Source organism: Chiloscyllium punctatum, chromosome 15 (assembly GCF_047496795.1).
Source record: "Chiloscyllium punctatum isolate Juve2018m chromosome 15, sChiPun1.3, whole genome shotgun sequence".
In the NCBI taxonomy this organism is placed as follows: Eukaryota; Metazoa; Chordata; class Chondrichthyes; order Orectolobiformes; family Hemiscylliidae; genus Chiloscyllium; species Chiloscyllium punctatum.
The window spans coordinates 72,049,044-72,075,298 of NC_092753.1; the positions used below are offsets into that span (position 1 = coordinate 72,049,044).

The 26,255-nt window shown below is 40.0% G+C and overlaps 3 protein-coding genes across 6 annotated transcripts in view; 2 read left to right on the forward strand and 1 right to left on the reverse strand.

Moving 5' to 3' along the window:
- Positions 1–4,708, forward strand: part of tbc1d23 (TBC1 domain family, member 23) — an 81,530-nt gene extending 76,822 nt beyond the window's left edge. For all 3 annotated transcript variants that reach the window (XM_072585441.1, XM_072585439.1, XM_072585440.1), the window contains 3 exons: positions 1,132–1,267; positions 1,759–1,953; positions 3,543–4,708. In XM_072585441.1, the coding sequence (XP_072441542.1) occupies positions 1,132–1,267; positions 1,759–1,953; positions 3,543–3,624 (413 nt within the window). In that variant the 3' untranslated portion in view covers positions 3,625–4,708. The remainder of the gene's footprint in view (positions 1–1,131; positions 1,268–1,758; positions 1,954–3,542) is intronic.
- A 7,035-nt stretch (positions 4,709–11,743) lies between these two features.
- Positions 11,744–12,662, reverse strand: LOC140486383 (histone H4). Its single transcript, XM_072585444.1, has one exon. It carries the CDS (start codon positions 12,568–12,570, stop codon positions 12,259–12,261), a length of 312 nt encoding a protein of 103 aa, XP_072441545.1. The 5' UTR covers positions 12,571–12,662; the 3' UTR covers positions 11,744–12,258.
- A 40-nt stretch (positions 12,663–12,702) lies between these two features.
- nit2 (nitrilase family, member 2) overlaps positions 12,703–26,255 on the forward strand; it is a 29,695-nt gene continuing 16,142 nt past the window's right edge. Inside the window, exons 1-2 of one of the 2 annotated variants that reach the window (XM_072585442.1) lie at positions 12,703–12,889; positions 18,973–19,161. In XM_072585442.1, the coding sequence (XP_072441543.1) occupies positions 19,131–19,161 (31 nt within the window). In that variant the 5' untranslated portion in view covers positions 12,703–12,889; positions 18,973–19,130. Of the gene's footprint in view, positions 12,890–17,860; positions 17,885–18,972; positions 19,162–26,255 lie in introns of those variants that run through there. The other variant, XM_072585443.1, reaches the window with a different exon arrangement.

A 26,255-nucleotide genomic window follows, 5' to 3' on the forward strand; every position in this document is an offset into this window, starting at 1 on the left:
AGACTTCAGCCCAAAAATATATTTTGAGTCCAAAAGTTAATGTTTTTCCAATTTGCTAGGAGGGTGGTTCCAACTTGCATGATCACAACTGTAATCGTTTTGTCCTAATGCCACTTAAGCCTGGACGGTTAATTCATGAATTTTGGTGAAATATTATAGTTTTGTGACAAAGGAAGAATTTGAAAAATAGTGTCAAATAGTTCTATTGGTAACAGCAGCCTTCAGATAAATCAGGCAAATGGCCTTTCATGTATGAGCAAGAAGGGACTGCTGGCCTGCTGTTGTTGGGAGCACTATACCTCGGTTTAAAAAAAATGTTCCCTTTTCCATGAATTTGCATGAATGTTTTTTTTCTTAATCATCGTGGCCCATGAACACCAATACTGTTGGTAGCATTTTATCACCTATCACCTGTTTTGTATGAAATTAACAAAGTGAATACATATTAAAACTGCCACGTTCCATTCTTTACTCTGGCTTGCTTCCACAAGTAACATGACACTGTACGTAGTCAGCAAAGTTTCAATCTCACTTCGCTGCGAAAAAAAACAAAATGCTTTGGAATTTCGGTCCTCTCAGTTATCTTTATTGATTGATTGTTATTTGCATTTTGTAAAGATTATTTTATGTTCAATATCTTGGGAATTGTGTCTTTGAGCTTAGAAATAAGTGAATCGATAGGTCTCTACAACCCTATTCCTGTCCATTCCTTGTATAGGTTCTTGCTTTGGCTCAGAGGTTGCAGTTTCCAATATAATTACTGCTTCCTCTTAATGGTGCAACTGAAATTGGGAATGCAGTAAGGAGAAGAGGGCAGCATTTTAAGCCCATCTTAGATGAACTTCTCAAAACTTGCATTGCTTTAATAACTGGACTCCTGGTGTATTCTACATTCAGTATAAAAAAAAAGAATAAATTTGATTCTTAGATACCAAATTCAGGGTATTTATACAACAGACACATTTGCTTTTTTTTATTGATACTGCACTACGTTTATACCTGTAGCTTTTCTTTCAGACATATAACCAGAATTATGTACTGATCTCTAATTAGAAATATTTTATATACATTGTGTTAAGTTCTTAAAAGGGTACATTTATCATCAGACTTTTGTCCATTTTGTTTCAACAGATGAAATTGACAGTTCTTCTATGTCCGATGATGATCGGAAGGAGATGGTGAATATTCAGACATGGGTGAACAAGCCTGACATTAAATACCACTTTCCATGTGATGAGGTGAAAGAAACAGGACATATGTTTCCAAGGTATGTAACAGCAAATTTACAAGTTCAGTTATGAAGTTATTTACTATGATGACTTTTTTTTTAAATTAAAGAAGCGTTTTGAAACAACTGACATCGGTCAAGAAATGTTAAACCATCACTCGTTCACGCCCAATTCTCAGTTGCAGTGATTGTGGGAGGGCTGACAGATGTTATTAGATACAGATATGTAGTCTGGTTGCTGGTTAACATTAATAACATCAGTGAGATCTTGTATAGTGAATTGATGGATTTATTTTGAGGAGCCTCTGTCAAATGTAGACCTGACAGACTGGATAGTCTGTGGAACTACTGTAAAATGCTCATGCAATCATTTTACTCATTGTATACTAACCCATCTCAGAATAGACCGTCTCTATGCACAAGATTTTATTAACCCTTAAAATTACTGGAGTAGGTTGTAAATCATTATTTCCAAGTTAGAAACGATTGGATGCTCATAATATAACAGCTTTTTTTTAAAACTTTTTAAGTCACCTTCTGGTAACAGCAACTCACATGTACTGTTTGCGAGAAATGCCGTCTCGGAAAGGATTTGCTTATATTCAATCGCGGCAGGCCCTGACCTCAATGGTGAAAATTACATCCAAGAAAAAGCACCCAGAGCTAATTACATTTAAATTTGGAAACAGTAATGCCTCACCAGTGGAGATATTGGCTGTGGAAAGGTAAGGTTATAAATTTGCTTTTAATTTAAACTCTGATGCCAAGTAAAAATACTTCTACCTCCTATGCTAAAATCTTCATTTAAAGTGAAAGAGCTAGTTCTCTTGAAGTGTTGAGTATGCTTTTTATTTACACAAAAATCGTAACAAATTCAACTGCCTTGGCCACATTTGAAAGATAACCTTGGGAATTCTCCTGTAGATAGCATTGAAAATCAGAACAAAGGGTCAACCCCCAAGTACACAACAGAAACTGTGAGAAAAGTAACTAAGTGGAAAATTAGGAATGTACAAAATAGATCAAGTCATCAAACAAGGAGCACAGTCCTTAACTAATTCAGAACCTCGAACTAGGGGCCATAGACTCAAAATAAGGGGCATCAGATTTAGGACTAAGTTGAGGAGGAACTTCTTCACCCAAAGGATTGTGAACCTGTGGAATACTCTGCCCAATGAGGCAGTTGAGATTACCTCACTGAATGAATGTTTTCAAGGCAGAGGTAGAATTTTCAACAGTAAAGGAATTAAAGGTTGTGGTGAGCAAGTGGGTAGGTGAAACTGAGTCCACAAAAAGATCAGCCATGATCTTATTGAATGGTCGAGCAAGTTAGATGCCTACTCCTCCTATTTCTTGTGTTCTTATGTACCATTTAATTAAATCATATTCTGAAATTTTTACTAGTAAAATAAATTTGACAACTCACTTCATTTTTCTGTGAGAACTATAAATTGGTTTAAATTCTTTTTAAAGCTTTGGTAACAGGAACAGCTTCAGGAGCACTGGATGGGGCTGGCAGTTCCAGACCTGGTAACACTAAGAAACTGTTATCCAATAGAAATTGGTGACTTAGTCACAGATTTGGACAAGAAAACGTGTCTTTAACTGCATTGATTAATTGTAATTGAAAACACCTTAATCACATTCATAATAGCTAAATATATTTCATGTATATTTATATAACATACATTCACCAGCATTCCATTGTCAAAAACACAGCATTCACAGCAACCAAAAACACTTTCACAATCTACTTTTCATCCTTCATTTGCACAGTCACTGGTAAAATAATATGCCATGTGAATTTGAGCATGGATAACCTATGTTCAATTACTGTGTCCATGACTCATATTTTTTAAAATTCATCAATCAGAAATAGCATTTACCTGGATTTCCAAAGGTGCACAAAGGATGGAATGGCTTCCTTTTGCATGTAATAATTCTGTGGTTCAATTATTTACCATACAAATGCCAGTATATGCCATAGTGTATACCAGCAGATGTGGTTGGGGTGAATATATTAATAACATTTAAAAGGCTTTTGGACAAATACATGGATAGGAAAGGTTTAGAAGGACATGAGCCAAGTGCAGGGAAATGGGGTTAATGTGGACGGAAGTGGACATTTTGGTCGGCGTGGACCAGTTTTGGCCAAAGGGCCTGTCTCCATGCTGTAGGACTTTATGAAAAGTAAACAAAATAAATTTGAACATTGGTCAGATTTTCAAACATTGTAAATGGCATCACCTTCATGCTTGTTAATGCCAAGTTGTCAGATATTTACAAGAGTTTTATTTTCAATATTTTTCTTCAGGTATTTGATACCAAATGCAGGAGATGCAACTAAAGCCATAAAACAGCAGATCATGAAAGTCCTTGATGCACTAGAAAGCTGATAAACAAAAAAAATCTCAAGATGTTGCCTTCAAAAGCTTGAGACTGAGAACACACAAGATGATGGACATTTCTCTTTGGATGATTAACCCACCAGAAGTTCTGTTTCCAGCAGAACACCAGGCGTTTGACTCAACTGATACAGATTTGTAGGTGTTCCATATAATTCTGTTATTTGGTGCACAACAAACTGGTAATTACCTGGGAATTTGAACTCTCTGAGAACTAAACTCCTAAACAACAATCTGATGTTGAAGGCAAATTGTTTGGTGCATTTGAATATTCTTAACTTATAATTGTTAATACAAGTATTTGTTGTTTTTTTTCAAATCGTTTGATATTAAATTTCTTTAATGGCTAACATATTTCCCTTAGATTTAATAATCACTGTATAAAAGTAACAAACTTTACCTTGGATGTTTTTGTTTATGCACCTTAATTTGAAAAAGAATCTTTTAATACAATACTAAAGGACTAATATTGTTTCCAACAGGCTTTTAGAATAAATATGCACTTGTAGAAGGCATATTCAGGTCATGCTGTCCCTGAAGATCTAGTCCCTGTGAAATTTCTGTTGCAATCTTTATTTTGTGCCTACTTCAGTAATGTCATTTTCAGTAAATTAATGTAAAAATAAAGTTTGGTGTTAAAGTATGCCACTTACTGCTGTTTATGAAACACCTGTAAATAAACTGGGAGAATTTAATCTTCATTTTAGCAATTGATCATCTGTCACTTAAAACTGCGTGCAGTATAATAAAAGGGTAATGTTAGGAATTCTAAAAGGGTAATGTTAGGAATTTCTGGTTTACAAAACACTGTCATTTCAGAGTATTAATGGCTGACTTACAACAGTATTTACAATAAATGTGTTTGCACATGTTTATTATGAGATTGCCCGAAGAAATTCAGTTTTTGACTTCATTCTGTTCAAATTGAATGATATGGCTATTCTTCCCTGTCATAATTGTTTAGTGTCAACAGTTACATGTTTATTGGCTTCATCCTTCCTGCATGCCTGCTATAAACATACTTTTATTATCCACAGAGACTGTATTTTTAATAAAACCAACTTGATCCTCTTCACTTTTTTCTTACCTGTGTGAAAGTTTGTATGAGCTTTATAATCTGTATTGTATCAGAAATGAATTTTTCCTCAATGATATTTCACTAATTACAGTATCTTGGTTGTTTCTGCAGTTACAACACTATCTTTTCAATAACTGAATTTAAATCTTCGGCTTTGAGAGGGAGATAGAAAGATTCCCCTAAGACAAGATGCTGCTGGAAACTAGTTCAGTGGGAACTGACTAGGTTACAGTTTCCTCAGTTATATAAAATAGATGAATAGCTTTGATAAATAACTCAGGAGGTTTGCTAATTAGCTGACCTGTTTGAATCAGAGCTAAGTTAGTTAGAGCCAAGAAGCACAAAACTAACCAAATTTGCAGGTAGTGATTGTGGAGTTCCGGGTATGTGAACAATGTTTAAACATAAGACCAAACTGAACTGTGGTGACTACAGTCACGTAGCTTGCTGTCACTCATTTTTTTCAAATTGTATTATGAATAATAACTATTTGAATAAAATATCAGTGGGTGCTTAGCTGCTGTGGAGCTCTTCCCCCAGAAGGCTTCCATCTTCTAATGAAGAGAGTAGGCAAACAGATTCTTTTTAAAAGCAAGCATTTCTGATATATAACAAAGATTTATGAAACTTAACTTTGCAATGTTAGTCACTTTTTTTACTTCTACAACATTTTAAAGTAAGACAAGATTAACCACTGTAATTTGGTAGTTAACTTTGAGAAGTGTGCAGCATTGTAATTTCACCCTTCTGTTCTGATACCATTTGCCTTCCGATGTAATAATCTGAGGACTGACTGCTTCTATGCATATACTAAAATTGGATCCTCTGCCAACATAATCCATCAGTTTTGGCCAACGGAATATTTGGGAATAGCTGATTGGCAATCTTTTACTTGGGGTGGTGTTGAATTGTATGCGTATTCACAAATTTTGATGTTGCTGAAATAAAGTTTTCATTATCTGTGTCACATGAGAATTACTGCCATCATCCTAGATCAAGAAATAAATAAATCTACATTTTTGGAAAATCAGTGTATTTGTTTCATACACTACCATTCAACTAGGTAGTGTCAAATGCCTTCCAAGTTTGCAGAAATTACCCCCCACCCCCAACCCCAAAGCAAGCCTGATCACAGAAAAAGCTACCATTCGATTCTGTATATCCAAATTATCCATCAAGTCTGAGAATTGATATCAAACTGGCTAAAGTGACATTCCTACCCATCTCCATCTAGATTCAGCTCCAACAGGGCAAACCCAACCATGTTTTCTACTTCAAGTTTACATGTTGAAAATAAGCTACCTCTGATCTCTTTCATGGAATAGTACAAGTCTGGTGCCATGGCAGAGCAGGGTTAGCATTTCTACCCTTGAGTAGAAACACATTCATTTTGCTATGAGTAGTTTGTTGTGGTGGATTTTCCGCTCTGCCTGACTAAATATCTTTTGTAGATCTTCTTGTGGTCAGTTTGTGCCTCAAGAAAATATCAGAGGCACTGCTGAGAACATTACAAAGTGCCCAGACATTCTCTTCCCTGTGGGTGAGATGAGTTAGCAAGCCTAGCCTTAATGCACCCAACTGCTCTGCTGACCAGAATAGAAATTAAAAGTGCAAGAAACACTTGGCCGGTCAGGTAACATCTATGTAAGGTCAAAAGTCAGATGACACCAGATTATATGCCAACCAGTTTATTTGGATCCACAAGCTTTTGGAGCTTGTGATTTCAAATAAACCTGTTGGACGACACCTGGTGTCATCTGACTTCTAGCATTGTCCACCCCAGTACTACACCAATGCTCCATAACATCTATGTAGGAAAAATGTGGAATGTTTGAACCAAGGCTGTAATGAGGTCAAGAGCTGAATTGCCTTGGCAAAATCTAAACAGTTACTGAACAGATGCTGCTTAATAACACTGTTGATGACCCTTTCCATCACTTTACTGATGATCAAGAGTAAACTGGGGCAGTCATTGGCTAGATTGGATCTGTCCTGGCTTTTTGTGTACAGGACAAACCTAAGCAGTTTTCCACTTCGTAAGGTAGATCCATGTCATGCAGTTGTATGGGAACAGCTTGGCTCGGAATGCTGCAAGTTCTGGACTATACATCTTCAGTACTGTTACCAGAATATCATCAGGACCCATAGCCTTTACAGTATGTGGTAGCATAGTGGTTCAGTGGTTGTCATTGCTGTCTCATGGGACCTGGGTTCCATTCCACCCTCTAGCAACTTTCTGTTTGGAGTTTGCACGTTTTCCTGTGTCTGCATGGGTTTCTTCCAGGTACTCCGATATCCTCCCACAGTCCAAAGCTGTACAGGTTAGGTGAATTGGCCATGGAAAATATTGGTGGTGTAGGTCTGGGCAGGGATTCTATGATTCAGATTCTACCTAGTGCCTCCAACCATTCCTTGATATTATGTGGAGTGAATAAAATTGGCTGAAGACTGGCAGCTGTGCTGCTAAGGAGCCCTGGAGAAGATTGCTGTGAATTGTTTAATTGTCCACCATCATTCACAAATGGACGTGGCAGGACTAGAGACCTTAGATCGGATCTGTTGGTTGTGGAATCAAAAATCTTTGAATCCATCATTATGGAAGAAATAGCGAGACATCTGATAGAAATTGTCCCCTCAGGTAGATGCAGCAGGGGTTCATGAAAGGCACATTACGTTGAACTCATTTACTGGAATTTTTTGAGGACGTTGTGTGCAGTGGACAGGGTGTATTTGGATTTCCAGAAGGCATTCTTCAAGTTGTTGCACAAAAGGTTGCTGCATAAGATAAAGGTGCATGGCGTTACAGGTAACGTTTCGGCAAGGATGGAGGATTGGATAACTAACAAAGCAAAAAGTGGGATAAGTTTATTTTCTGGTGTCAAAGTTTGCAGATGACACTGTGTAAGGGGAGTAGCCAGTTCTCCCAGCTCAGCTTTTGTCTGGTTTGATTTGGGTTATGGCAGTCTTAATATTCACTGAAAGCAGTCAGGCAGTTTGAGGCTACTGATCTAAGAAACCGCTACATGCAATCTCTCTCTCTCTCTCTCTCCCATAAGGCCCTGTGTTTGATTTTACCTTTCGTGCCAAGGGGTGTTTATGAGGACTGTTGCAAGTATTTGGAACAGCATCACTAAATTGGTATAATCTGTTGGGTTTTCGGATAGTTTAAGTTTTTTGTTATTCCTTTTTTGTGTGTTTTGTTCCATAATCTTGTAAATAAATTCTGTTTTGATAAAACTAAGTGGTTTGACCAGCTACATCTCTCCTGGAATATCCACTTACACCTACTTAAAACAATTAGCAAAGTTAGGATCAGGGACTGCGCTCTTGGAATTTGAGGAGTTCTTGCCTGGTCCATAACAGACTATATAAAGTGCTGTTGTTTGATTTTTAACTTTGTCCACCCCAATCTAACACCGCTGTCTCCATGTCATGATAAATGTGAGGTCATCTATATTGGTAGGGATAACAGCAAAATGGACTATTATTTAAATGGTGAAAACTTGCAGCATGCTGCTGTGCAGAGGGACCTGGCTGTCCTTGTCCATGAATCTCAAAACCTTAGTTTGCAGGTAATTAAGAATGCAAATAGAATATTGTCCTTCATTGCTAGAGGGATGGAATTTTAAAACTAGGAGATGCAGCTGTGTGGGAGATTGTTGAAGCCACACCTGGAGTAGTGTGTTCAGTTTTGGTCTCCTTACTTGAGAAAGGATGTACTGGCACTGTAGGGGGTGCAGAAGAGGTTCACTCGGTTGATTCCAGAGTTGAGAGGATTGGCTTACATGGAGAGATTGAGTAAACTGAGACTACACATTTTGGAATTCAGAAGGAGGGAAATCTCATCTTATGGGAGCATATAAAATTATGAAGGGAATTGATCAGATAGAACCATGGAGGTTGTTTCAACTGGCAGGTGAAACTTGAACAAGGTGACAAAGCATCAAAATAAGGGGGACCAGATTTCAGACTGAGCTGTGGAGGAATGTCTTCACCCAAAGGGTTGTGAATTTGTGGCCTGGAGGGGCCATATGGTGTATTCCTGCTCCTATTTCTTACGTTCTTAAATTTAACTATCACTGGGGGCTTGTGCTGTTTGGCTACAAGAGGGTAACATCTCATTTTTTAGGTATGCCAGGTGCTGCTCCTAACATATCTGCTGCACTCTTCTTTGAACCCAAGGTTGATCCCCTGGCTTGATTGTGATGAATGAGCAGGGAATACACTGGATCATGAGGTTGAAGATTGTATTGGAGAAGGATTCTGCTGCTGTTGTTGTCAACTCCCAATGCCTCATGGATGACCTGCCAAGTTGCTAGACCTGTTCAAAGTCAGTACCACCAAGCAGTGATAGTGGCACACATCACCTAATAGGATATTCCCAATGTTAAGAGTTGACTAGATCTCCAAGTGGAGCATGTAGCTGCCACTTTTATTGATACTGACGTGGACAGTTGTTTCTGTTGCAGACAGAGGCGAGAGGGAGAGCAAGTATGTTTTTCTCTTGTTGGTTCCCTTGCCATCTGCTATGGACCTAGTCTAGCAATGGCACAGCTTAGGACCGAACTAGTTTTGTTGCTGCTAAACCACTTTTGGTGTTGGCCATTGAAATCCTCCACCCAGAGTACATTCAGTATTCTTGTTACCCTCAGTGGTTCCTCCAAGATTATTCAACATGGAGGTTGATAGAGTCATCAGCTAAGGGAAGATAATACATGGTAATCAGCAGAAGGTTTTCTCATCCCTAATGTCTTGAGACTTAGATATCTGGAGTAAATATGGCACACTGATCCTGAATGTTTTCTGGAAGTGGAGGTATTCTACATCCACCATTTCTTTTGTTAGCTCTAGTGCTGATTTATGAGTTCAGAATTAATTCTATCAGGCCTACTACTATACTACATTTTTAAGCTTTTCAGTACAATTCAGTCAATACAGTCTGCCTGGCTGTCAGTCAGGCTTTTGACAAGGTCTTGCAAAGCCAACTGGTTAGAGTCAAGAGCTGCAAGGATCCAGATTAAATAACATCAAAACTTAGTCACAGATTATCATCCTCTATTTCCTGCCACCAAGCTAAACAGCTAGTGTCCAGTACTGTTACAGGATTCAGAGCTAAAACTCCTGTTTGCATTGTGATGACTTGAATGGAGGTGGTAGTTGGAGAGCTGGTGGCCTAGTGGCATTATCACAATAAACTTTGAATTATTCAATTCAAATGCCACTAAAGTTGAACAATGACCAAGAAACACCTGACAATCAGAAAGACTATCTGATCTACTACACCATTTAGGAAAATAAACTTGATTGTTCTGGTCTACATATGACTAGACCCACAGCAATTAGTTGAGTAAATCACTTTTTGGGCAGGCAATTAGCCAGCAACACCCACATCCCAAGAATAAACAGTTTGCAGAGGACATTTAAAAGTTTGATGATAACTAGCAAGGAGGTCATAGATGACAATATAAACTGGCTGAAGTGGCAAATGGAATTTAATCCTTAAAGATTAGATTCCCCACAGAATAGAAACAAACCCTTCACCCCAACAAGTCCACAACGACCCTTTAAGAGTAACCCACCCAGACCCATTCCCCTGCCCTATACTGCAGGTAACATTATGGGCAATTTAGGATGGCCAATTCACTTGATCTGCACATTTTTTGACTGTGGGAAGAAATCAGAGCAAACCCACAGACACAAGGAGAATGTGCAAACTCCACACTGATAGTTGCCAGAGGCTGGAATTGAACTTGGATCCATGGCACTGTGAGGCAGGTTGTGTGACCACCTGATGAAGGAGCAGCACTCCAAAAGTAAACCTGTTGGATCATAACCTGGTGTTGTGATTTTTAACCTAGTACCCTAGGATGTCCACAGGACATCCCTTATTTACATAATCTCTTGTATCTCTCCAGGAAAGGGGTGTTCAACATAAAAGTATGTAGTTACAAGCTGAATGATAGTAGTAGGCAGATCGAATTTCCTTGCCTTGAAATCATTTATTTTACAGCAACCACAAATCATCCTCTAATAAAGATTTCACTAAGTGAAATATTCCTGCTGTAACGATTAGACTTAAAATTCAACTTTTGCCATAAGCCTCCTACTTCAGGTGAGGCCTACTATTAAGTTTAAAACAGATAGGCCTACCATCAACTGCCATTTTTTTAAAAATTCAATTTCAAAAACCCAGATAGAATTGCCTTTAAAATAGACCTCCACTAAGTCATCCCTTAACGTCAATTACATGCCAGTGAAAACCAGTCTGGCAGGAGGTCAACCCTGAACAAGACAGAGGTGCAGTTAGGAATTGACGATTTAAGGAAAAAACACCAGACAATTAGAACAAAAAAAAACTTAATTTAGAACTAAAAAGGGTCTATTATATTTTAAACACTAAACCTAGATTGCTGGGATTGGTTGGAAGTGCTCAACTACAAACAAAACCCCAGCAAGCTATTGGAGTGTATAGAAAATCTGAAGTAACCAGGCTACGAGATTCCTGCTTAAAAATAAAACAAAGAACCTCGGATGCTGGAAGTCAGAAACAGAGGCAAGAACAAATTATTATATAACCTCAGATCTAGCAGCATCTGTGGAGAAAGAGCAATTAGCGTTAAGGTCGAGTTACCTCTCCAGGGAGATTCATGTCAAATTGATTCGAAATGTGTCAAGATCAGGTCATAAAAAGGTAAAAACAAAGGTCTGCAGATGCTGGATACCAAATTCTGGAGTAGAGTAGTGCTGGAAAAGCACAGCTGTTCAGGCAACATCCGAGGAGCAGTAAAATAGACGTTTCGGGCAAAAGCCCTTCATTAGGAATAAAGGCAGAGAGCCTGGAGGGGAAAAGCCTCATTTAATCTCTCCACCCTTCAGGCACTCTGCCTGTATTCCTGTTGAAGGGCTTTTACCCGAAACGTCTATTTTACTGCCCCTCAGATGCTGTCTGAACTGCTGTGCTTTTCCAGCACCACTACTCCAGAATCAGGTCAGAACAGCCCGACTAGGAGAAGAACACAATACAGAACGATGTGGAAAAATGAACTCATTTGTTTATTGCAATAAAAGAGCAGACGAGATTCAAATCAGCAAACGAATTTAAAAAAAAAGAAAAAAAAGTCACACTGCACTAAAAAAGGTCGTTAAAATTGTCACTAAACAGAAAAAAAAAGCTATTGCATCAAAAGAATGAAATCGTGATTGTAGAAGAGTCTAAACGCGGGGGAGGGAGTGTTTGCAGGTCAATGAGGATGAGCAGCTGGAAGTGGCGGGAATACTGTGGACCGACTATATTTATCAACGCTGATATGCAAATGAGGGATAGCAAACGCCGCCAAATCCTATTGGTCTATATTCAAACTACGAGCAAGCCAATCAGAAGCGAAACACTTTGACGATCTCCTCACATCTCTTGGACACCCCCAAGACGGACCCCGAATCGCCGAAACACAAGCCAAGCGCACTACCGAAGCCAACACTTCTACCGACGAAATTTTAAAAAATACTATCACAAAGTCCGTCTTAAATGAGGGCTGGAACGGGGCCTTTTAACCGCCGAATCCATACAGAGTGCGGCCTTGTCTCTTTAAGGCGTACACCACATCCATGGCGGTCACCGTCTTCCTCTTGGCGTGCTCGGTGTAAGTGACCGCGTCCCGGATCACGTTCTCCAGGAAGACCTTCAGGACACCCCGGGTCTCCTCGTAGATTAGGCCGGAGATTCTCTTCACTCCGCCTCGCCTCGCCAGCCGGCGGATGGCCGGTTTGGTGATCCCCTGGATGTTATCTCGGAGCACTTTGCGGTGACGTTTGGCGCCTCCTTTGCCCAGTCCCTTGCCGCCTTTACCACGTCCCGACATGCTGCACTATAACCACGCTCAACCAACCAAACAGCCGATAACAACAACTACGACCGCAGACTGAGGCACAAGCCCTTTCTTCTCAAAGAGAGCTTGAGCTGAAGCGGACCTGGGTGTAATACCCGCACTGACGTCACCGCCCTGTTGTGTTCCCGCCTCCAAATGTTTCAATTTCCAGCCCAATCCGGAAATAGGGAGTTGATTGATTGTCTTCTCTATTCTTTCCAGCTTCATTTTGTACTGTAGAAAAACTGGACTGTCATCAAGAGTAAGGAAACTTTGTAGAAGCGAGATTTACAGATTATCTAGCCTGGTCCAGGTTGGTTATTTTTAAGTCGTATATTTTAAAAGTGAAGGCGGGTAACTGCATCCGGTAGGTAAAACATTCGGGTAATCAAAGGTCGGACGTGTAAATCAGAACGCATGGAGGCATGCGGGGTGAATAGGGAACGCAATATGTAAAATGTCGGTGGCAATAAATTCAGCAGTTACTTGCAGGAGGAAATTGGGTGAATACTGGAAGGGAGAAAATGTAGATTCGTGGGGCTGATTGGAGAGCTGTTTGAAATAAGTATTACAGCGATGCTGTCCAGTAGGGTTATGCTACACAGCATGACAAAACGGTTGTTGGGAAAATATTAGGATCTATTATAAAGGGTGTGATAATTCGACACTTCGAAAAGGATGGTAAAGTTGTGCCGAATCAACGTCGATTTACAAACATTCAGCCCTCCCAACCTCCTGATTGTAACCAAATCCATATCCCGCCTCACCTGATAACCTTTCAAATGGTGGTAAGAAAGTCTATTTACCTCTGCCTTAAAAATATTTCAAGGATCTTGTTTCTACTATCGTTTCAGGAAGAAAGTTCCAAAAACTAACAATACTTTCAGAGAAAAATAGTCACCATTCTGTTTTAAATTGGCAACCCATGATTTTTAAACAGTAATCCCTAGATCTCCCATTAATCATGGCTTCACATCTAATCAGTCAGAACTCGTTGCAATCAAAACACCTCTAACTCTTCTAAACCTCAGTAGTCCAACCGCAACGTATCAGTTGAACAAACCTTCTTTGAACTGCCTCCTATATGTTTACATCCTTCCTTATTTCAGGTGACCAATAACGCAATACTCCAGAATACACCAGTGCCCTGTACAACTGACGCATAACCTCCCTACTTTTGTTCTGAGGAAGGCTCCAGCGAATCGAAACGTTAACTCTGATTTCTCTCCACAAATGCTGCCAGACCTCCTAAGCTTTCCTAACAATTTCTGTTTTTGTCCCTACTTTTGTATTCAATTCCCATCCCAAAGAATGATAACATTCTATGAACTTTCCTATTGCTTGCTGTACCTACATACTAACATTTGTGATTTTTTGTTTTGCATGAGGACACCCAGATGTCTCTGCATCTCAAAGTCCTGAAATTTCTCTGAAAATGGACTATTTCACACTTTTCCACATTATGCTGCATTGCCAAATGTTTGCTTACCATCTAACTCCCATGTAACCCCTATCTTTTTGTAATCTCCTTGTGTCATCTTCACAATTTGCTTTCCTACTTGTCTTTGCATTGTCGGCAAATTTGGCAACATACCTTCCACATCTTCATCAAAGTAATTTATTAAAGATGTAAACATATCGAGATCCTAGCACTGATCTCTGAGCACACCACTTTTTACATACTACTAACCTGAAAAAAAAACAATCATTTATGCCCATGCTACGAAGGCAAATCATGTTTTCCAAACTTTGTTTTGTGGAAGTTACTTGTAGCATAAATAAAGAACCAGGGTATAGTGTATTTGACTTTTCAGAAGGAATTTGATAAGGTCTTACACAAAAGCTTAGTAATTAGAGTACATGCAATTTTGGGAAGTACACTTGGGAAAACAGAGGGTAGGAATAGAATCATAGAATCATAGAATCCTGCAAACAGGCCATTCGGCCCAACACATCCTCACCAACCCTCTGCAAAGTATCCTACCCAGACCCATTCCCCAATCACTCTACATTTCCCATGACTAATGCACCTAACCTACACATTCCTGAACACTATGGGCAATTTACCAGGGCCAATTCACAATTCATCTTTGGACCATTCTCAGGAAGGCAGACTGGGTTATCAGTGGGGTTACCACAAGGATCAGAGCTAGGGCCTCATTTGTCATCAGCTAAATACATGTGGGGATTTGTAATATTTCTAAATTTGCTAATGGCACATAACTAGGTGCAATTGTGAATATTGAGGAAGATGCAAGGGGAACAAAGGACTTGGAGGGCTATGTGAATGAGCAAGAACTTGGAAGCTGGAAATGATGTTAACAAATGTGAAATTATCGCTTTTGTAAGTAAGCTAAAATATGGAGCTATTGTTCAATTGTCAGAGGTAGGTCAGTATTGTTGTCCAAAAGGACTTGGGTGTCTTTGTTCATGAGTCACTAAAAGCAAGCACACAGATGTAATAGTCAATAAGGAAGGTAAGTGGTATGTTGATGTTCGTCACAGGGTCATTCAGGTACAGAAGTAAAGTAAAAGTTGCCAAAGACTCAGAGGACCATAAGCTGCTATCTCATTGGAGAGCGCGAGATGACTGGTGTTACTGCACATCAAAAAGATGTCTTGCTGTATTGTATCATGTCATGGTGAAATCACACTTAGGGTTTTCTGTAAAGTTTGGGTCCTCTAATATAAGGAAGTATATATTTTCCATAGCATGAGTGTAATAGAAGTTCACCAAACAAATCCTGAGATGACAGGATAATTTTATGATGAAAGATCGAAAAGAATGAGTTAGTATTCTCTAGAATTTCAAAGAATGAGAGGTGATTAGCAAAACATAAACATTTCTTACAAAGTGTGATAGGGTGGATAAAGATAGGATGTATCCCCACCTGCTGAGTCTAGAACCAGGCCATAATCCCAGAATAAAGAGTAGAGCCTATTTAGGACAGAGATGAGGGGAAACTTCTTCATTCAGAGGGTTGTAAATCTTTGGAATTATCTACCTCAGAGAGTTGTGGATGCTCAGTTGCTGAATATGTTCAGGTCTAAGATTGAAAGCTTTTACATCTTAGGGCATCAAGGGATGTTGGTAGTGGACAGGAAATGGGGCTGAGGTAGATGATCAGCTATGATCATGCTAAATGGTCTCATTCAGTTCCTATTTCTTACTTATACTGAAGTCCATTCACTAAATTATCTTACTGTTACGCAAGTTTATTAAAGATCTATTTTGTTTCAGTCCATCTGTATTAACTATAGCCTCAAATTTGGTATTCTGTGCAATTTTTCAAATTGTTTATGTAAATCGTCAACAACGGTGTTCCAGAACCTATCATTGTGAAACATCACTTCTCACGATTTACCGTACGACTTCCTTTAAACCCCTTTCTGTTTGATATTCAGCTTGCTGTCCATGGTGCTACTTGAACCCTGATTGCATGGGTTGAATTAATGGTGCTCCACAGTCTTTGCCCTGTTCCCCCCAGCTTAAAGAGTCAGGAAAGTCCCACCATGGATGCTGGTCAATGGGATGGATGGCCTATGTGGTCCTAGTGTCACCTTGGGGAAGGAGTAGCCCAATGCTCAGGAGCTTGGGTGCATTGGGAATCTCATCAAGGGTTTGCGGGCCTGGATTCAAAAGGCCATATGACAAAGTATCCAGAAGAGGACCCAATTGCCCAATAACATTTTGAAAGCTATACCAAGCTGTAAGGCTACCCTGGTGGCATGGGACTGTCCCACCATGGGTAGAATAATGAATAAAAAAAAGAAAGAATTGTGGATGCTGTAAATCAGAAACAAAAATAGAGATTACTGGAAAAACTCAGGTCTGGCAGCATCTGTGAAGAGAAATCAGAGATAATGTTTTGACTCAAGTGACCCCTCCTCAGAACTGGAGAGCAGCAGTCTCAATTTTGGTCCAATAAGGAAAGTAGCATGAGGCCCTTAAATGACCAATACCATTTAAATAGGCCCAAGGGAAGGCTTTCCAAGCCAAAATATCAGACCGAGGAAGTGGCAGGTGGGCCACCCACTGGATTTTATGTGCCCTACTCCACCTTCAAGCCTTCTGAGGTAGTTATTTGGACAGTGTAAAATCCAGCCTCAGATCTCTAAACATGAGTCTATTACTATTGAAAGGCCTTTGGAAATCCAAGTATGTCTAATATTCACTATCATTCTGTCACTTCCAAGAATACAATAAGGTGGATCAAACATGATCTTCACTTTTAGAGTCAGTGCTAAATCCTCTTCTATTTCAGTTTCTACTTTTTTTCTCTTTTAACACATCTTTGAGTAATGTTTTCATCCTCTTTCTTCTAACTAACTGGCCTACAGTTTTCAGACCTAGTCCGCACATTTTCTTTTTAAATATGGAGAGTTAATTGGCTGCTCATCTGACATAATTTCCTTTTTAAGATCTATATAAAAATATAATAATGCCTCCTCTATCATTTTGCTGGCTTTTACATTGGATGAAATCTATCCAGGCCAAGAGTTTTATTTCTAAGTGATTTGTATCTCAATTGTATCACTGCTTTCTATCTTAAATGTCTGTATATTTTGATCTATTAGTGTAGAATATCAAAATGGGTTGCTTTGTTAAAGAAAAATCATTAGTTAGCATGGTTAATTAGGACCATACACATTTTTTCCAAATGCATCCATTAGTCCTGAACGTTGAATTTTAACATAAAAATATTACATTTTGGTTACTTTAAATGCATTTTTAGTTAACAGTTGGATTTGTAAATGCTAAAAGGCCTTTGGAATTTGATTTTATCCATGTTGAATTGTCTAAATGATTTGGAGATGCCGATGTTGGACTGGAGTGTACAAAGTTAAAAACCACACAACACCAGGTTATAGTCCAACAGGTTTAATTTGAAGCACTATCTTTCAGAGTGCCGCTCCTTCATCAGGTGATTGTGGAGGATACAATTGTAAGGCACAGAATTTGTAGTAAAAATTTACAGTGTGATGTAACAGAAATTATACATTGAAAAATACCCTGATTGTTGAGTCTTTCATCTGTTCGAAAACCATGATAGTTTCACTTCTTTCATGTGTAAATCACAAAACCTTTTTTTAAAAGTTGAATTCTCAGGTTAGCTATAACAATTGATGTAAGCTAGGAATTTCCTGATGAAGGGCTTTTGCCCGAAATGTCGATTTTCCTGCTTCTCAGATGCTGCCTGACCTGCTGTGCTTTTCCAGCACCATTCTAATCTTGACTTCCTTGGAGCAGAGGATACTGAGGATGGATATGATTGAGATGCGTACAATTATGAGGGATATGGACATGGTAGGCAAGAAGGAGCTTTTCTCTTTGGTGGAGGGATTGGTGATGGCGAGTGTAAATTTAGTATAAGAGGCAGGCCGTTTAGAGGGGATGTAAAGAAAAATGTTATCATTCAGAGAATAGCAGACATTTGGAACTCACTGCCTGCAAGGATGGTAAATGCAGAAACAGTTATAACATTTGAAGTATTTAGATGTATACTTGTGAATGCCAAGGCATACAGGGCTATGGGGAAGAGCTATAAAATGGGCTTAGAATAGTTAGACGGTTTTTCTTTGACCGTTGAGACTCGATAGATCGAGGAAGCTTTTTCTGTGCAGTAGGCCTTTATAATCTTGACGCTATAAATCCCCAGGCCAGTTCCCAATGCTTTCCCTCCTTAGCTTTTCAGGTTCGGTTTTAAAGATGAATTGCTGGTGAGGCATCTAGATTAGATTAGATTAGATTACTTACAGTGTGGAAACAGGCCCTTCGGCCCAACAAGTCCACACCGCCCCGCCGAAGCGCAACCCACCCATACCCCTACACCTAACACTACGGGCACTTTAGCATGGCCAATTCACCTGACCTGCACATCTTTGGACTATGGGAGGAAACCGGAGCACCCGGAGGAAACCCACGCAGACATGGGGAGAATGTGCAAACTCCACACAGTTAGTCACCTGAGGCGGGAATTGAACCCGGGTCTCTGGCGCTGTGAGGCAGCAGTGCTAACCACTGTGCCACCGTGCCGCCCACTTTTCAGCTCCATTTTCCATTTGCAACTTTGTCACCTGGCTTGATCAATGTCAGTGTTTGGTTTAGAATCCACCACAGGCAAAACACCCAAGCGATCAAAAGAAAATATGAAAGCTGATATCTCCCATTTATAGATTCCAGAAGTTATGAGGTTTATGGGTTTTGCTTCTGGATATTGACATTTTAAACGTATATTTATCTAAATTGTTTAAAGCACAATGATTGTAACAAATCGAGAGAAAAAATATATAATGCCCACCCAGGTTTTTCACTAGCACAAATGGTTAAGAGCTTCAAGTCATACTGGGCACTTCCGCATTAGTGACTTGAATGAATGGTTGACTTTGTTCCAGGTTTTTACGCCTGCAGCCTCTGTAGTCCACTTCAGACAGAGTCAAATACTACAACTCCCGAGCACCTCCCCGCCCGCTGCAAAGCGACGTGACCCCAGCCAGTGGAGTTGAAAAAGCAGGAGTTTCACCCTAGTCGTTCCACTGTCGAGGGCTTCTCCATGACTGACAACATGTCAGCAGCGGCAACAAGTAAGTTATTACAAGGATATAGACATTCGTGTTATTGCTCCCTTGTTTTGGTTTTGTGTTTGCAATTCCCAAACCCGTTCCACATACTTGTTGCTGTCGTTTGAGGGATCCAGCTCCTCTTAGTCAGATACAGGCTTCTAAAGTCTAACTATTTGATTTCAAGATCTCTGCAAGTATGTTTGCGAATTCGTTAAATACTACTCATGGTGTTCAACCGAGTTCGTTCGTCCTTTTGTTTTTAAAAGAACCCGCGAGATTAATTTTATAGTTTATTGTCAATTCTGTCGCATCTTTAAAGCGGCTACCGCTTTGTTGCATAGAGCATTTTAAAAAGTGATTTTTTTTGCGGCAAATAATAAGTGCTTCAATGAATCCAATTAAAGAAAACTGTTCTTTTCAATAGGTTACCCATGGCCTCCAGAAACAGAGAATCATAGAGTTCTAAAACATGGCTTTGAGTTTGGCTGTATCCTGTCTAAAAGTTCCAGAAGTGATTCTCCTGAAACCTTGTTTCCAAGAAGATTAAGCTTAAATCCAGTTTTGGGGAATTTGTTGAAGTGAGAATCTAAACACTTTGAGGCTGATTGCATGAGTATTTTCCCACAGTTGATACAGTGGCTCCAGTACATACTAATTGACTCAACTGATTACATCACCACAATTTAGCTAACAGATTGAATAGAACATAGAACATAGAAGAATACAGCGCAGTACAGGCCCTTCAGCCCTCGATGTTGCGCCGATCAAAGCCCACCTAACCTACACTAACCCACTATCCTCCATATACCTATCCAATGCCCGCTTAAATACCCATAAAGAGGGAGAGTCCACTACTGCTACTGGCAGGGCATTCCATGAACTTACGACTCGCTGAGTGAAGAACCTACCCCTAACATCAGTCCTATATCTACCCCCCCTTAATTTAAAGCTATGCCCCCTTGTAATAGCTGACTCCATACGTGGAAAAAGGTTCTCACTGTCAACCCTATCTAACCCCCTAATCATCTTGTACACCTCTATCAAATCACCCCTAAACCTTCTTTTCTCCAATGAAAACAACCCCAAGTGCCTCAGCCTTTCCTCATAGGATTTTCCTACCATACCAGGCAACATCCTGGTAAACTTCCTCTGCACCCGTTCCAGTGCCTCCACATCCTTCCTATAGTATGGCGACCAAAACTGCACACAATATTCCAGATGCGGCCGCACCAGAGTCTTATACAACTGCAGCATGACCTCAGGACTCCGGAACTCAATTCCTCTACCAATAAAAGCCAGTACGCCATATGCCTTCTTCACTGCACTATTTACCTGGGTGGCAACTTTCAGAGATCTGTGTACATGGACACCAAGATCCCTCTGCTCTTCCACACTACCAAGTAGTCTACCATTAGCCCAGTAATCCATCTTTTTATTACTCTTACCAAAGTGAATCACTTCACACTTAGCTACATTGAACTCCATTTGCCACCTTTCTGCCCAGCTCTGCAGCTTCTCTATATCCCGCTGTAACCTGCCATATCCTTCCTCACTGTCTACAACTCCTCCGACTTTCGTATCATCCGCAAACTTGCTCACCCAACCTTCTAACCCTTCCTCCAGGTCATTTATAAAAATGACAAACAGCAGTGGCCCCAAAACAGATCCTTGCGGAACACCGCTAGTGACGGCACTCCAAGATGAACCTTTGCCATCAACTACTACCCTCTGTCTTCTTCCAGAGAGCCAATTCCTAATCCAAACCTCCAACTCACCCTCTATGCCATATCTCTGTATTTTCTGCAGTAGCCTACCATGGGGGACCTTATCAAACGCCTTACTAAAATCCATATATACCACATCTACCGCTTTCCCCTCATCTACCTCCTTAGTCACCTTCTCAAAGAATTCAATAAGGTTTGTGAGGCACGACCTGCCCTTCACAAAACCATGCTGACTATCCTTGATCACATCATTCTTATCCAGATGTGCATAAATCCTATCCCTTACAATTCTCTCTAAGACTTTGCCCACAACAGAAGTGAGACTCACTGGCCTATAGTTACTAGGATTATCCCTACTCCCCTTCTTGAACAAGGGAACCATGTTTGCTAGCCTCCAGTCCTCTGGCACTACTCCTGTCGACAAAGAGGACACAAAAATCAAGGCCAATGGCTCTGCAATCTCCTCCCTTGCTTCCCAGAGAATCCTAGGATAAATGCCATCAGGCCCAGGGGACTTATCTATTTTCACCCTTGCCAGAATTTCCAACACCTCTTCTCTACATATCTCAAAGCCATCCATTCTACTTATTCGTGCCTCAGTATTCATATCGACAACAATGTCCTGTTCCTGAGTGAATACTGACGAAAAGTATTCATTCAGCGCCTCCCCAATCTCTTCAGCCTCCACACGCAACTTCCCATTACTATCCTTGATTGGACCTATTCCTTCCCTAGTCATTCTTTTATTCCTAACATACCTATAGAAAGCCTTAGGGTTTTCCCTAATCCTACCAACTAAGGACCTTTCATGTCCCCTCCTTGCTGCTCTTAGCTCTCTCTTCAGGTCCTTCCGGGCTACCTTATAACTCTCAATCGCCCCTATTGAACCTTCACGCCTCATCTTTACAAAGGCCGCCCTCTTCCATTTAACAAGGGATTCCAACTCCTTATTAAACCACGGCTCCCTCACACGACCCTTTCCTCCCTGCTACCAACCCAGTTCCGAAGAAGGGTCACTGGCCTCGAAATGTTAACTATTTTTGCACCACAGATGCTGCCAGACCTGCTGAGTTTCTCCAGCAATTTCTGTTTTTGTTTCAAATTTCCAGCATCCACTTTGTTTATTTGTATGGTGGATGTATTTGCAAGCTCTCCCATCTATTGGCAACCCCAAACCATCCCCCTGCACTACATGTATAAGGTACTAGTGGGTTTCTTTGTCACAAAGGTTGAAGCCATCTGGTCAGCTAACAGTTGTGCCACAATTTTCCCCAATGTACACTCAAACCCCCCCGTGCCTAATTCTGAATCTCTGTTTAGCATCTCTCCTATTTTTTCCCCCTCACATCTTCTCTGGCCTGAATTAATTTACAAGACCCAAACCATTCTCTTTTAACTCCAAATGTTGACTGTCCAACTACTACTCCTGACTTTCATGTTCCCATAACATTGTAAATGCCCCCTTTTATCAGGGGCTGTGACCCCCTGACTGTGAAAGTGGACACTATCTTCCCCTCACTCCTCACAACCCCCCTCCAAACATTCAACATCTATTCTTAAACCAGTTGCCATCTTTCAAATTCATCCCTATACTTCCCAGAACTTGTGTTTGAATGTGCAATTTCGGTTCCACTCCCACCATTATGTGGATATAGCCTGAATCGGAACTGACATCCTCCATGACTGAGCAGCAGAAGCCCTCTTCAATCTCACTGGCCTCTCTTCAAGCATTGGTGCAGTTGACCATACCAGCCTTCATTCATCCTTCTTCCATATCATTGAGCTGAGTAGGATTATTCCCACTTGATTCCAGAGTCACATCAAGACTATCCACAGTAATGGATTCCCATCCCACTCTCTGCACCATTTGCTCTGAAATGTCCCAAAGACTTATCCAGACCTCCTCCACTCATCTGTACCTTCTTCATCATGCCCTCACCCACTTCCCCGTAACCTTAAGCTAATCTTTCCAAAAAGTGTACCATAAAATAAAAATGCTGGAAATATTCAGCAGACCAGGCAGTATCCGTGGAGAAATTAACAGGATTAATTTTTCAGGCTAATGGTCATGAAAGATTTTCCTGTATCCACAGAAATTTAGTATATCCTTCGAAAGTTCAACACAAGATATGCCTGCTTCAACCTCCATAATTTCTTTCATCACTGCATTTACCTCTGCCCAGATTCCATTTAAAGCACCAATCTTGCCTTTTTTTTAACCTATAGCCTTGACCATGTCAATGCATTCTTAGCTGATTTCCGACCTTCAAGCCTCCTTAAATTAAGCTCATTAAAAATTCTTGCCCACGTTCTCATTCACCTGGTATCCCTATGCTGACTGATTTACATTCAGATTGGTATCCAAGCACTTTCAATTAAAAATTATCATCTCATAGCCTCACCATACCTCTCCTCTAGCCTGACTACTTGCTGAAAACCTTGCATTTCTCCAGTTTTGGTCCCCTGTATCTTCCCTGGCTTCTTTCACCCAATCTTCAGCCAATCATAGAACTTTATTAATTATAAAAGGGAGTAAGTGCCCCTTTCTTGTGGCACAACTGATAAACTGGAGCACAGACAAAAACTTTAACAGGAAACTTAAGAAAGCCCAATTAAAGTGATATTCCCAAGGATAATGATACAATTCAATCCCTCTCATGCCAACAGTCCTGGAAGGCTGAGGCATACATGTTACTCTACTCGGACATTGGTAACATTAGAAAGCAGACAAGTTATTGGACCAGACTACTTCCTCCACAGCCTGCTGTTGGACCTTCTGATGCACCTTGGCCAGGTCCAGAAGCACTGCCTTCAAGTGCCTAGACCCTAAAGTCTGGAGTTACCTTCAGCCTCTACTTGTCCACCTGTTCTTCCTTCTGTAAGACCTTCCTTTCAAACTTACTTCTTATCCAAGTATTTAGCCTCCCTTTCTAATATCTCCCTTATAAGTTTGGTGTCATTTTTTGGGCTGATTATGCCTGTTTGATGCATCTTGTGAATTTCATTATCTTGATTTTATGTATAACAAAATGTCTTTCCTATACGGGTCAATGTTTTTCTTATCTAATATGAACCTCTGTGCCAAGGTATGAACCAAGCTGTTAAGAAACAAAGGGTGTTCTTTGTGATTGTTTTGAAGATGCATAATGTATTATTTTTTGTGAACTTAGGTTTAGAAGTTCATGAAAAATGAATTTTCAGAGTTATGAAAATTTGTCATTTTAAAAGGCATTCTGAAGTTTGAGTTCAAAGCAGCATTCACAAGAAATTATGTTTTTAGTTCAATGGACAGCAAGTCACCTCGGGAGATAATTGCTCTGCTGTTTGCTGGTTTCAGTTTTAGGAACATCAGAGAGAACAGGAAAGAACCAGAAGCAGGTTCCTGCAGAGGGAAGAGGCCCATTACAGCAGAGGTGCTGTTATTGGCACTATACAGGCAGCCAGAGCTGGGGAGAGAGCCTATCATGTTTACAAGTCAATATGAAGAAAGCTCCAGAAACAAGTGGCTGTTGGGCTGTAAGAGAGGAAGCCATTCTTCAAGGCTGGAGGACATATGTTTCCGTAAACATATGTTAACTAATAATAAGCTGAATTGGCAGTTGTTTTAAGGGTATCCAGGAGAGAGAGACTACAACAGTGCCACCTGAATGAGGGCAATCCCTCACTGTGATTTGATGTCTATAAGCATATTGTTGAGATAGAAGGGATGCTTCTTTCTTGCTGATGTTTGTGATAAGCTAATTCTAATAGTTCTTGTCTGGTGTAAAGTAGTTAGCCTTTTTCTCATGTAATAAACTTTTGTGGTCTTTTTTTAGAAGTCCATTGACAGCCTCTTGTTAATTAGTTGAATGACTGAGCTCCACGGTAAACTCAAAGAACAGGAAAATTTATGGCCTATCAAGTCATGTTTTGGATCTGGGATCTGACTTGTCTAATCAGCTGAAATCCTACAATAATGTATACAGTAAAGTAATAAAATTTACTATGACCCTTCACGAAGTTTTATTGAATTAAAAAATGACACCAAGTCGAAGGAGGAGGTATCAACACTGATAACTGAAAAATTGGGTAAAAAAGAGAGGCTTCAGAAGGAGGAGGACGAATGGAGGATTTCAGCTACTATTGGAATATTGCATGCAATTCTAGTCTGCCTGTTATAGGAAGGATGTTGTGAAACTTGAAAGGGTTCAGAAAAGATTTACGAGAATGTTGCAAGAGATGGAGGATTAGGGAGAGGCTGAATAGACTGGGGCTATTTTCCCTGGAGTGTCAGAGGCTGAGGGGTGATTTTATAGAGGTTTATGAAATCATGAAGGACATGGATAGGGTAAATAGACAAGATGCTTTCCCTGGAGTCCAAAACTGGAGGGCATAGGTTTAAGGTGAGAAGAGACAAATTTTAAAAGGGACCTAGGGGGCAACTTTTTCATGCAAAGGATTGTGCATGTATGAAGTGACCCATCAGAAGAAGTAGTGGAGGCTGGTACAATTACAACATTGAAAAGGCATCTAACTGGGTATATGAACAGGAAGACTTTAGAGGGATATGGGCCAAATGCTGGCAAATGGGGCTAGATGTCTGATCAGCATGGATGAGTTGGACTGAAGGATCTGTTTCTGTGCTGTACATCTCTATGACTTTCAGTGAGAGCATACATAAACTAAGGCCTAGACAATTGACAATAGCTTATCTGTGGTAGGTCAAGGTACATGAATGGCCAGTTTGGAGGATTGACAAATTCTCCACTAGGTGAAGGACAGGGAGAGGTCACAGATAGGAAAAGAAGAAGCTTGAAGCAAAGTAACTGCAATAATGAAAATCTTTAAAACATTGGTTCACAATTCATTAATGTGCTAGTTGATTGCAGGAATGACAATTTCAAACTACAATACTAGTAACTAACTATTAGTAACTAACCTTTGGATGACCTTATTTAATGTAAGTCAAATTTTACTACTTGAAAGAAATGCAAGGCACACTTTAGTATTAGTGGTGTTATATAATTTAACAGTACTGTTGATATTAAGTGGTATATCTACCAATATTATGATCTGCACCATAGTAAACTTGCCTGTAATACAAATTTAAATAGCATTCGCAGATGTGACACAATCTTAAAATGTTGGATCCTTCTGATGGTGCTGCCCAGAGCTAAACATTTCCACAGTTGCCAGGCCAAACAACAATTGACCTCTTATTGTCTTGAGCCTGTGTTTAATTTATGGCCTTAAAGGAAGATAACCCCATTTTGACAGAACAATAAGTGCACAAAGAATGGTGTAACACTCCAATCCTTGTTTAAAATAAATGTATAATTACACATACAATGGCTAACCTCTAGGCTCAATAAAATTAGGCAGAATTTCCAGATTGAAAAGGTGCAAAATGTC

Excerpts from the sequence above, each read along its gene's own strand:
- LOC140486383 (XM_072585444.1), bottom strand. The coding sequence starts at position 12,570 with ATGTCGGGACGTGGTAAAGGCGGCAAGGGACTGGGCAAAGGAGGCGCC.